Consider the following 12,585-nt stretch of genomic DNA (forward strand, 5'->3'; position numbering starts at 1 on the left):
GGGAGGTTTAGTGGAGAGGCTGGACCGCTGCTCTCCAGTTAACACAGTTAGAAACACAGTCTATCTCACCCATGCGCCGCTGCTAACAAACAAAGGGTTTTCTTTACCTTGACCACCTCTTCAAAAGTCTCCAAGTTTTCCTTCATACTGTAGTGAGAGCGCAGAAAGGAGACGAAGTTGCAAGGGTACATTCCGTAGAGGCGATGAAAGAGCGCATAAACACTGGCGTGGAGGTGGACCAGGTAGATTTCCGTCACGTGGCCTGCAACGCCAGCCGTGGAGAGGACACTCAGACACAAGGCTGACAGGTGACAGCAGACTGAGCGCGCGGCTGCCCGTATTTGTCACACGTGTGTAAAAGACACAGGGTAGTCTTCTAAAACGCAAATCTGAAGGCACCAGAACCCCTACTTCAAACCTCTCCAGGGCTCCCTATGCCCTCGATTTCTGTGACCCACAGAGGCTCTCACTGACCCAATCTCCACCCTTCCCTCCAGTCGTCACCCAAAAAGGACCCCAAGTATTCTCACAACACTGAACTACCTTTACAAGGAGAGTCGCTCTTTCTGAATGTGATTATACCCCTCCACTGCGCAATTCAACGTGCATTCCCTGAGAACAGGACGGGCTTACTCACTGCTGTGTCCTCAGTGTCTTGCACTATACTTGGTATATAACTTACAAACATTCAAATATTTGGGACATGGTGAACAAGAGAGAACCTTTTAATCAGTATTTAGCCTTAGCTATGCGTACCTATAACCACTGAGAAAACTGTTAACCAGACATTAGCTTAAAAAGCTAAGAGTGGAACAAAGTGAAAATTCAGTTAATCTAGTCTTACTTGGACCCCATGGAAACAGTGTCCAGAGCATACAAAAAGCTCCTTCATAATATGGACAGATCAATCCTTTCTCTCAAACACCCCACTAAAGAAACTAGTATCAAGGCTAATCCTCTGCCTGCAGCGCCGACACCCTGGGGTTCTGGTCCTGGTGGTGCACCAGTCCTGTCCCGGTTGCTCCTTTTCCAGGCCAGCTCTCTGCTGTGGCCCGGGAGTGCAGTGGAGGATGGCCCAGGTCCTTGGGCCCTGCACCCCATGGGAGACCAGGAGGAAGCACCTGGCTCCTGATCGGCTTGGTGCACTGGCAGTTTGTGGGGTGAACCAACAGAGGGAGGACCTTTCTCTCTGTCTCTCTCTCTCACTGTCTAACTCTGCCTGTCAAAAAAAAAGAAACAAACAAACAAACAAACTAGTATCAAATGGGCCTGTGCTAGGGCCAGCACTGTGGCGCAGCGGCTTAAGACTCCGCTTGCGAGGCTGGCATCCCCTACCCCAGTGCTGGTCTGAGTCCCGGCTGCTCTGCTTCCGGTCCAGCTTCCTGACAGTGCTCCTGCGAGGCGGCAGAAGACAAGTACACGGGATCCTGTCACCCACGTGGGAGACCCAGATGGAACGTCTGGCTCCCCACCTCAGCCTGGCTGTTACGGCTATTTGGGGAGTGCACACACTCTCTCTGCCTTTCAAATAAATAAACCGATTTTTAAAAAGGAGGGGCCTGTGCTTCTACTGCATCCTGGACAGGAAGCCGCAGGTCTTCATATTTCGTGCTTTTGATATGAGTATCTCACTCTGGGATTACCAGAGTCTGATCTCTCAGGCTCACAGGTCCTGAATCACTCTGAAAGGCTGTGTTACCTGCCTATGGGGGGTGGGGAAGACACCTAATATGTTTGGAACCAAAACACAAGTTAGGGCGTGCTGCACTTTCCCTCACAGGCCATCGGAACCTGACGGCCTATCCTCAAACCAGCAGAGCAGGCAGGTTTCACAAGCATAGTCCAATGCTGCTGCCACACACAGGGGTGTCTGACATCATTCTCCTGGTTTCTCTGACAACTAATCACTCCAAGGCAACAGGACACGGAAGGCGCCTTGTCAGCCATCTTCTTACAAATGCCCGTAGTGGACACCCCACAGTCTCCTCATGTGTCCGGAGAAAATTGCTCCTTCCAGCTACACAGTTCCCTACGCCTTTCCCTAATGGTGCACGGCCTGCTGATCAACAAAGAAAGCCTTCAGCCAGTAGGGTCCGACAGGGGTAAGGAGATCTGTACCTGGTTTCTTCAGGCACCATGATGAAAGACGGCCAAAAATATCAAAGAAGTCAAGAAGGTGCTGTTTCCCCGACTGTGGAATCATCGGCAGCATGGTTATCAACACCAAGACGCCTGTTGTGAGGACGACGACGTCGGTATCCATCTGCAGAGGCAGAGGCCAAACAGCACAGCCATCAGGCACGGCGAAGGGGATCCCAACACTGAAGAGCCGCTGATGACAAGCTCACTCCCATCCTCACTTCCTGCCCCCAGGATCTGAGAGGACAACACTGAGACAGACCCAAAAGAAAACCACCGAGCTCTGACTCCCCACTGTCGGCGCCTCAGCAGCTCAGCTGGGAGAGAGCTTAGCTGGACTTGGGGACTCCCAGGCCCTAACGTCCTGGGATGCCCTACTCAGAGCACTGCATAAAAGCACTGCTGTTTTCATATAGTCAGCCAAACCCTAAGATATTCACGTGTTGTTAAGGCAGTTTTAAAAACACACTACACATTGACAATTCATTGCTTTTTAAAGGATTACAACAGAAGTTTAAGTTAAGAAAAAATTATAGAACTAACAAATCGACTTAAGGACTTAGTTTCTAGCAGTGTTTAGAGAATCAGCACATATCGCTTCTCAGCCTTTTGGCTAAGATCAGGTGTGAGAATCAGCAAATAACAGACGATGCTTTTAGGTCAAGTCAAATAACTTCAAGCTAACTGAAGACATTTAACACCCAATGAATAATGAATTAACTCAGACTGGCCATAGCAGCTCATTTGATCCATTATTAAAGCATGGATGTTTGCCAAATAACTGAAATTCAGATTCAAGACACAAGATATTGGAGCTGGCAATGTGGCACAACAGGTTAAAGCCCCAGCCTGCAGCACCAGCATCCCATATGGGTGCAAGTTCAAGTCCCGGCTGCTCCACTTCTGACCCAGCTCTCTGCTGTGGCCTGGGAAAGCAGTGGAGGATGGCCCGAGTCCTTGGGCCCCTGCACCCGCGTGGGAGACCCAGAAGAAGCTCCTGGCTCCTGGCTTCAGATCGGTGCAGCTATGGCCATTGCAGCCATTTGAGAAGTGAACCAGCAGATGCAAGACCTCTCTCTCTGGCTCTATATCTCTCTGTAACTCTTTCAAATAAATACAATAAATCTTTAAAAAAAAAAAAGATATTAATCAAAAGGCTATTCTGCAGGCTAAGACTTCCATTATTCCAATTAGAAAAGAAATCTGTGAGTCTGGAAACAAAGCTGTGAAAGTATTTAACGTTTACATCGAGCACCATGCCTTTGGTACTCCAGGCCTAGAGAGAAGAATGCAGTAGCCGGGCGGGGAACTGAGGCTGCATCATGAGTCCCAGCAGAAAGGACTAACCTCCATCTCATTTAGCAAAACATCCTAACTCAATATTGGGGTGACAGACCAAGATTAACAGCAAAACTCTTCCAGAAGCCCAAGCTTTGACCATCTGAACTAAAGCTAATTATATTCTCATGAATTTCATTTGCTTAAAAAATATTAAATTGTAAAAACTGTTCCTGTTTTTTCTTAATATTAAACTCGAGTTTTTCAATGTGACTCCTCGGGGCCCACCACCAGGGATAGTAAGACAGCGACCCTTCCTGGCAGACACAAAGATCGGGTGGATCAGGTGGATCAGATGAATCCAGGGGACTGCACCCTAGACAAACACTGCTGCGAGGCACCGGCAGTTACTATCAACCAACTGTCTTACTGTATGGACGTGCGAGTCCAGGAACTAAAACAGATTAAGCAAATAGCCCTGAGTGCTTCAGCAAGCCACCGCCAAAGCTAAAACCATACAGTTCTACTCAGGTTTTGACTCCCTGCATAGAAAAATGCACCAAATTCAGTGTAGGCAACAGTATACAACCCAATAGGACTTCAAAATCATAAATACAGCTGCAACCAGAGTATATTCCTTAACAATTAAAAAAGCCTTTAAGCTGCATTAGCTGAAAGAGATTTTAGGAACAGGGATTCTCTAAAAAGAAGAGTCCAGCCAACTTTCAACCAGCGGAAGGCTGAACAGGGATGAAGTCAAAGACACTGGACAACTCAGTTGGACCTCACTGAACCAGCTGACTGAAATAATACTGTATTTCCTTACCCATAATGAAGTATGTGAGAACTTACTAAGTACCAACCTGGACCACATCACATGAGAGGAAAACCAGTTGCCTGGAACGTTTTAAACTCTGAAAGTTGGCATCTAACTTGTTTGCTTAAAGTCACTCAAAATTCAGAAACTACATTCATGAAGCCGTCATTCAAACCTTACGGACACCCTACCTTGAGACATTTTAGTAACGAAGGCAGGAGAGGGGCTTGGGAGAGCTTATGCTTCCAGGACGGCTGCAGTCTGATGACGTGCCCCAGTAACGAGAGGATGGATAGGCGGGTGGCGGCTTTGCCCACATATTCATTAATCTTGTCCAAGAGGTGCTGAAAACACAGAACAAGGGAAGCCCTCACATGAATGTACGTGACACCAATCAAGTGAACACAAGGCAGAGACCAGGGCTCTAACCTCCCAGGTGCACACAAGGCAGAGACCAGGGCTCTAACCTCTCAGGTGAACACAAGGCAGAGACCAGGGCTCTAACCTCCCAGGTGCACACAAGGCAGAGACCAGGGCTCTAACCTCTCAGGTGCACACAAGGCAGAGACCAGGGCTCTAACCTCCCAGGTGCACACAAGGCAGAGACCAGGGCTCTAACCTCTCAGGTGCACACAAGGCAGAGACCAGGGCTCTAACCTCTCAGGTGCACACAAGGCAGAGACCAGGGCTCTAACCTCTCAGGTCTGCCTCTGCGGTGAGGCCAGTCAAGCTGGGAAAGAGATCAAACTCAAGATTTCTAAACCAAGTTAGCAAACAAAGCACTGCTGCAATTAGCCTGAGAGAGGGCAGTCCACTGGTAATTCAACAAAAATGAGCCTGGGGCAGGCGTGGCAAGCGGGTGAAGCCAATATTTGGGACCTCCCACACAGGAGTGCCTGGTGAGCCCCAGCTAGCCTGTGCTTCCAATCCTGCTTCAGGCTCATGTGCCTGGGAGGCACTGGATGACCAAGTGCTTGGGTCACTGCCACCCATGTGGAGGACCAGGACACAGTTCCTGGGTCTGGACTTTGGCCTGGCCCAGCCCTGACTACTACAGGCATTTGGGGAGCGAACCAGAGGATGGAAAGTATCTTTCTCTCCCTTTCTGTCAAATAAATAAATCTTTTTTAAAATAAAGAAATAAAGAATAAATTATCCTGGGGCACAGCAGGTAAAGCCACCAGTTGCCGTGCTGGCATCCCATGTGGGTGCCGGTTCAAGCCCCAGCTGCTCCACTTCTGATCTAGCTCCCTACTAATGCGCCTGGGAAAGCAGCAGATGATGGCCCAAATCCTAAGGCCCCTGCACCCACGTGGGAGACCTGGAAGAAGCTCCTTGCTCCTGGCTTTGGATTGGCTCAGCTCCGGCCATTGCAGCCATCTGGGGAGAGAACCAGCAGATGGAAGACCTCTCTCTCTCTGTTTCTGCCTCTGCCTCGCTGTAGCTCTGCCTTTCAAATAAATAAGAAAATATTTAAAAATAAATAAATAATCCTAATACAGGTCTGCAGGAGGGGAGGAGACTTGACAGCCCCTCTGGAGTTCAGCAGGCCACCCCTTGCTGTGACCCCTGGTGCTGCCCTGGGCTTGGCTGCTACTGTCAGGAGGGGACCCCGATGAAGGCAGCCTACAGTCTGACACCTTACAGAACGAGGTAGAAGAAGCCAGAGTCCAGCCCAGAGTGAAGGAAAATAAGACAAGACGCACACATTGGCAAGGTCCTCCTATCCTAGTGGATTTGCTCTCGTGTTTAATCACAACTTCCCAAGTCTGAAATGACGACGCTGTGTTTGCTACTCACACACACACACACACACACACACACACACAAACGAAAGGGAAATGTGTAAGTTCTCTGAGAGCTTTGTGCTAGGAAACAGGACTCATTAGTTAGACTCTTAGTTATCAACACTTAGGTTTCCCCTTGTTGGTAAGAGTTTAAAAACTCTATTCAAAGCACAGGTATAAAGACGTGTACCTCAGGGGTCACACCATTACTGTACAGTTACCGCATCGGATGGTAAGATTCCTTTAAACACATGATACTTAAAAGCCCCTCTGTTTGATTTTGTAAACTTCCCAGGAAATATGGGCCTGACTCATGAGTTTCATATGCACTAGTCGCCCGCAGCACACACAAGCCAGGGATTGAGCCCCGGCCCAGCCGCACGGAGCCTGGCCTGGAAGCTGGCAGGACCCTCCCGCGGCACACACTGTGCGTCCAGCAGTTACCTTGTCGTGCGGCTCCTGCAAGGTGGTCAGGATGTGCAAAACCGGCTGAGAACTGGTTTCCAGGTAATGATCCACCAAGGCGTTTACAAGCACAGGGCCACGATCTGCACAACAAAAGGGACTGGTCACAGTCACTCCTATAACAATCCTAGTGTTTCTTTCAAGCTACCCAAAGTTTTGTGGAGCAGTACACTTCTTTTTTTTAAAGATTTATTCATTTATTTGCAAGTAAAAGTTATACACAGAGAGGAGAGAGAGAGGGGAGAAGGGAAGAGAGGAGAGAGGGGAGAAGTGAGAGGAGAGAGGGGAGAGGGGAGAGGGGAGAGGGGAGAGGGGAGAGGGGAGAGGGGAGAGAGAGAGGAGAGAGAGAAAGAGAGCTCTTCCATCCACTGGTTCACTGCCCAAATGGCCACAACGGCCAGAGCTGCACCAATCCGAAGCCAGGAGCCAGGAGCTTCTTCCAGGTCTCCCACGTGGGTTTAGGGGCCCAAGCACTTGGGCCATCTTCTACTGCTTTCCCAGGCCACAGCAGAGAGCTGGATCAGAAGAGGAGCAGCCAGGACTCAAAAAGGCGTTCACATGGGATGCCAGCAACTGCAGGCAACAGCTTTACCTGTTTCGCCACAGCGCCGGCTTTGAAGCAGTACATTTCAGCCTCCTTAACTTCATTCAGGACAAACAATAGGACAATTCCATGCTTATTAGCCTAAGTATCCATAAAAGCACATGAAATGCGTTTATATTTTATTACTTTAATTAGAATAATCCTTGTCTATTATTAAAAATTTAGATGATACAAAAGTATGTGAGATAGAAAAATGTCCTCCTCCCAATGTGTCCCCAAATCCTTAGAGATAAACACCCTTAAGTTTGCTATGTGGGGCCAGTGCTGTTGTGCAGCAGGTATGGCCACCACCTGCACTGCCAGCATCCCATATGGGCGCCGGTTCAAGTCCCGGCTGCTCCACTTGCGATCCCGCTCTCTAATATGGTCTGGGAAAGTAGTGGAAGGTGGCACAAGTCCTTGGGCCCCCGAACCCACATGGAAGACCCTGAAAAGGCTCCTGGATCCTGGTTTTGGATCAGTTCAGCTCCAGCCACTGCGGCCATTTGGGGAGTGAACCAGCAGATGGAAGACCCCCACCTGCCTCTGCCTCTCTGTAACTCTGCCTTTCAAATAAATTAATTAAAAAAAAAAGTGTGCTATGTGTCTCCCATTCATATAATCCCTCCTCTCTCCCTCTCTCTCTCTCCCATACACTTACACACCCCTCAGGTCCACAGAGACAAGCTTCTATATCTTATTTTTTCCCACTTAGTGATGAGTGGCAGACACCTGCCAACGGCAGCACCGATGACCTTCAGCATTCTGACTGACCACAGCGTGGTCCTACACCTTTAATTCAACCAGTCACCTACTGAAGGGGACGTGGGCTTTCCAACTTCCCACTACATTTCCTTTAAGGCCATCATGAGACTAAGATCTCTGTGAGTGGCCTGGATGGCATGGTGTTTTTGTTTTTTTTTTTTTGTTTTTTTTTTTTTTTTGACAGAGTGGACAGTGAGAGAGAGAGAGACAGAGGGAAAGGTCTTCCTTTACCGTTGGTTCACCCTCCAATGGCCGCCACGGCTGGCGCGCTGCAGTCGGTGCACTGCGCTGATCTGAAGCCGGGAGCCAGGTGCTTCTCCTGGTTTCCCACGTGGGTGGCAGGGCCCAAGCACTTGGGCCATCCTCCACTGCCTTCCCGGGCCACAGCAGAGAGCTGGACCGGAAGAGGGGCAACTGAGACAGAACCCGGTGTGCCGGCGCCACAATGCAGAGGATTAGCCTAGTGAGCTGCGGTGCCTGCCGGGCATGGCTTCTAAACTGATGATGTCCCCCAATTACTCTCTTGCTAACAGGACCCATATTTGATTTTTGCCAACCTGGTAACCAAAGGGCACTGTTCAGGTTTTGTTTCTCTCATTAAAGAGGCTGAGCACTTTCCTCACTAAACACCACTTAAGAGAAGTGTGTGTGGTCCGGCAGTTAAGATTCTCAAGTCTGTAGCAGAGTGCCGGGTTCCACACCCCACTCCAGCTCCTAACTGTAACTTAGTGCTAATGCAGACCCTGGAAGGCCGCAGTGACAGGTGGCTCAAATAACTGGTTTCCTGCCACCCAGGTGGGAGATTTGGTTGCATTCCCAGCTCCTGCCTCCCGGCTTCAGCCTGGGCCCTCAGTATGTGGGGTGCAGGGGTCTTTCTCTCTCCACCTCTCAAATGATCAAATAAACATACTGAAATTATATGTTTGGGATTTGCTTTGAAATACTTGGTGTGGGGAGCAACTCGGACTACACTGTTACTCGAATTAAGACTTATTCTATACATCTGCTCTCCCACAATATGGCGCTGGGAGAGGAGTAAACAACTTCTACGCAGCTGCCTCTCGCCAACTTGAGTGATGACCTGCAGGAGCTGATCCTGCTCCTGATTGGAGGAGAGCAGCGTACTCGGCGTGTGGATAGCAGAGTTGGGATTGGTGGAAGAGGACTATAAAGGAGGAGAGAGACAACATGCACCAGGAACATCTATCTGAGGGAACACCTGAGCAGCCCCCGAGAGAGCCAGCCAGCGGTGTGCCGCTCCCCCGCGGAAGTGGGGAAAGTGGCAGGGGGAACCGCCCTTCCACGGAGGTGGAAGGGACGGTAGCCAACCCGGGAAGAACCAGCAGCAATCCCGGGAAGGGCCGAGCAGACAAAAGAACAGCGCAGGGTTCAGTGTCGCTCCTCCACAAAGAGGGGGAGCAACACTTGGGGGGCCAGCGCTGTGGCGTAGCAGGTAACGCTGCCACCTGCAGTGCTGGTATCCCATATGGGTGCCAGTTGAAGTCCTGGTTGCTACACCTCCGATCCAGCTTTCTGCTATGGCCTGGGAGAGCAGTAGAAGATGGCTCAAGTCCTTGGCCCCCTGCACCTGCGTGGGAGACCCAGAAGCAGCTCCTGGCTTTGAATTGGCACAGCTCCAGCCGTTACAGCCATCTGGGGAGTGAACCAGCAGATGGAAGACCTCTCTCTCTGCCTTTCCTCTCTCTGTGTAACTCTGACTTTCAAATAAATAAGTACATCTTTAAAAAAAGATAAAACGAAATACTTGAGCTAAGGGGGTGACTGGGGGTGAATGAGAATGGCAGAAACTCTGAAGGGGAGCCATTTCATGGTCTTACTTCTGGATGTGTATTTAAGTATCTCCCTAACCAAAGGGTAACACACACACAGTGAATCCTCCAGCGTACACTCTTTTGGTGGTTTAAAGACTGTCTTTGGGGGCCGGCGCCGTGGCTCACTTGGTTAATCCTCCGCCTGTGGTGCTGGCACCCCATATGGACGCCGGTTCTAGTCCTGGTTGCTCCTCTTCCAGTCCAGCTCTCTGCTGTGGCCCAGGAGTACAGTGGAGAATGGCCCAAGTACTTGGGTCCCTGCACCCGCATGGGAGACCAGGAGGAAGCACCTGGCTCCTGGCTTCAGATCCGCACAGCGCCGGCCATAGTGGCCATTTGGGGAGTGACCAACAGAAGGAAGACCTTTCTCTCTGTCTCTCTGTCTATAACTCTACCTGTCTAATAAATTAAAAAAAAAAAAAAAAAAAAAAAGACTGTCTTTGGAAGATGAAAACCAAAACACACAGCAGGTTCAAGTCAGCCCTAGGTCAAGGCCTTACTTATAGCAAGTAGCTAGAAAGGATATGTCTTTGCTTACCAGAATTGAGGTTCTCTTTAAAGACAGCTGTCACGTCGTCTCGCACAGCCAGCAAAGGGGAGTCCAGCATGGAGAGGAGCTCCCCGACACTCGCTGGTTGAGCCATGCTCTCGCTCGCACACGCTGCGCCGGCTCCAGGACTGCATTAAAGGCTCCGCAGGCTCTTCATTGGGGCCACGAGTACACTGAAAAGAAGATGACCGGTGTGACTACACAGCTGCAAACAGATCAGCGCCTGTGTTCGATGCAGTGAGAACCGTGGCCGAGGCTGCTGATGCAAGGAGACAGGGCACGTAGCTAATTCTACCTCTGACAGACTTACACAGGAAGAGGACTGCTATGGAATGTAACAGAGAGGAACCTAAACAGCCAGTACCACTCAGAACCAATCACCAAACAGGACCAAGTCTAAGTTTTATTCCTACTTTATGATTTTCTCTGGATTCTGGCTAAGACCATTCCTATTTTTCAAATCAGTGATCTAGAAAGCAGACAAACTGCTTTTAGAGAAGAACCAAAGGCATACTATTTTCTTCCTACTGGCCCATGAACATCTAGAAGTTGGTAAGTGTCCATCAGGTCCAATAACCAGCTTGAATCAGTGAGCACTTCCTTGCTTTTGGCACAGAATCCTTGTCCTAGAATCAACTGCGTGCCCAACAGCCGCTGACTCCCAGGAAGGAGGAGCCCAGCAGGGTAAACCTTCCAAACTCAGTTCTTCTCGGTAGTGGGGCAGGTGCCTTTTCTTTATATATAAAAAGCAGTCATTCCCGTCACAAACACATTTATAACTGATTATTTCTCCCGGCTTTGATCCCTAAAGCTGTTATAATCTTAAAATTCTTTTTTTTTTTTTTTTTTTTTTTTGACAGAGTGGACAGTGAGAGAGAGAGACAGAGAGAAAGGTCTTCCTTTGCCATTCGTCCACCCTCCAATGGCTGCCACGGCCGGCGCACTGCGCTGATCCGATGGCAGGAGCCAGGTGCTTTTCCTGGTCTCCCATGGGGTGCAGGGCCCAAGCACTTGGGCCATCCTCCACTGCACTCCCTGGCCACAGCAGAGAGCTGGCCTGGAAGAGGGGCAACCGGGACAGAATCCGGCGCCCCGACCGGGACTAGAACCCGATGTGCCGGCGCCACAAGGCAGAGGATTAGCCTAGTGAGCCGCGGCACCGGCCTTAAAATTCATTTTCTTTATTGAAAGGAGAGAGAGAAATCTCCCATCCACTGGCTCACTCTTCAGATGTCTGCAATGGTCAGGGCTAGGACAGACTGAAGCCAAAAGCCTGGAGCTCCCTCCAGGTCACTCATGCAGGTGGCAGGTACCCAAGCACTTCAGCCATCACCTGCCGCCTCCCGAGGTGTGGGTCAGAAAGAAGCTGGATCAGAAGCAGCGTAGGGGACTCAATCCAGGCACTCATGGTTGCAGGCATCTCAAGTAGCAACCTAACTGCTGTGCCACCTGCCTGCCCCTAAAGCTATATATAAATGTATTTTATTTTACTCATTTATTTGAAAGGCAACAACACATAAGGAGAAACTGAGAGAGAGAGATCTTCTATTTGCTGACTCACTCCCTAAATGGCTACAAAAGCCAAGGCTGGACCAAGCTGAAGCCAGGAAGCAGAAGTCCATCCTGGTCTCCCATGTAGGTAGCAGGGGCCCAACGACTTGGACCATCATCTGCTGCCTTCCCAGGCTCAGCAGGGAGCTGCACTGGAAGCAAACAATCAGAACTCGAAACACCACTCCAATATGGGATGCTGGTGTTGTCAGATAGTTTACATCAGCCTCTAAAACGGTATTTTTAAAAACAGTAATAGCCGGCCGGCGCCGCGGCTCAATAGGCTAATCCTCTGCCTGTGGTGCCAGCACACCCGGTTCTAGTCCCGGTCGGGGTGCCAGATTCTGTCCCGGTTGCCCCTCTTCCAGGCCAGCTCTCTGCCATGGCCTGGGAAGGCAGTGGAGGATGGCCCAAGTCCTTGGGCCCTGCACTCCATGGGAGACCAGGAGAAGCACCTGGCTCCTGGCTTCGGATCAGTGTGGTGCGCTGGCTGCAGCGCGCCGGCCGTGGCAGCCATTGGAGGGTGGACGAACTGCAAAGGAAGACCATTCTCTCTGTCTCTCTCTCTCTCACTGTCCACTCTGCCTGTCAAAAAAAAAAAAAAAAAAAAAAAAAAAAAAGAAAGAAAGAAAGCAGTAATAGCTACCATTTATAAGATAACCATTGTACATTTGTGGTTGGCAATTCTGTCCTCATTGTACAAGGAAAGAAACACAGAGGAGGGGCTGGCACTGTGGCACAGCGGGTTACCGCCCTGGCCTGAAGCGCCGGAATCCCATATAGGCGCCGGTTCAAGTCCCAGCTGCTCCACTTCCAAT

The 12,585-nt window shown here is 50.1% G+C and overlaps 1 protein-coding gene across 12 annotated transcripts in view; it reads right to left on the reverse strand.

Annotated features, from left to right (window-relative positions):
* The window catches only part of TSC1 (TSC complex subunit 1), a 62,541-nt gene that overhangs the window by 31,730 nt on the left and 18,226 nt on the right, over positions 1-12,585 (reverse strand). For all 12 annotated transcript variants that reach the window (XM_070058370.2, XM_070058360.2, XM_089322021.1 and 9 more), the window contains 5 exons: positions 10,205-10,389; positions 6,466-6,569; positions 4,426-4,578; positions 2,119-2,263; positions 108-262 (listed from right to left, as the gene is read on the reverse strand). In XM_070058370.2, the coding sequence (XP_069914471.2) occupies positions 108-262; positions 2,119-2,263; positions 4,426-4,578; positions 6,466-6,569; positions 10,205-10,310 (663 nt within the window). In that variant the 5' untranslated portion in view covers positions 10,311-10,389. The remainder of the gene's footprint in view (positions 1-107; positions 263-2,118; positions 2,264-4,425; positions 4,579-6,465; positions 6,570-10,204; positions 10,390-12,585) is intronic.

This window comes from Oryctolagus cuniculus, chromosome 1, assembly GCF_051225735.1.
Source record: "Oryctolagus cuniculus isolate XC-2025 breed Fujian yellow rabbit chromosome 1, ASM5122573v1, whole genome shotgun sequence".
Lineage (NCBI taxonomy): Eukaryota > Metazoa > Chordata > Mammalia > Lagomorpha > Leporidae > Oryctolagus > Oryctolagus cuniculus.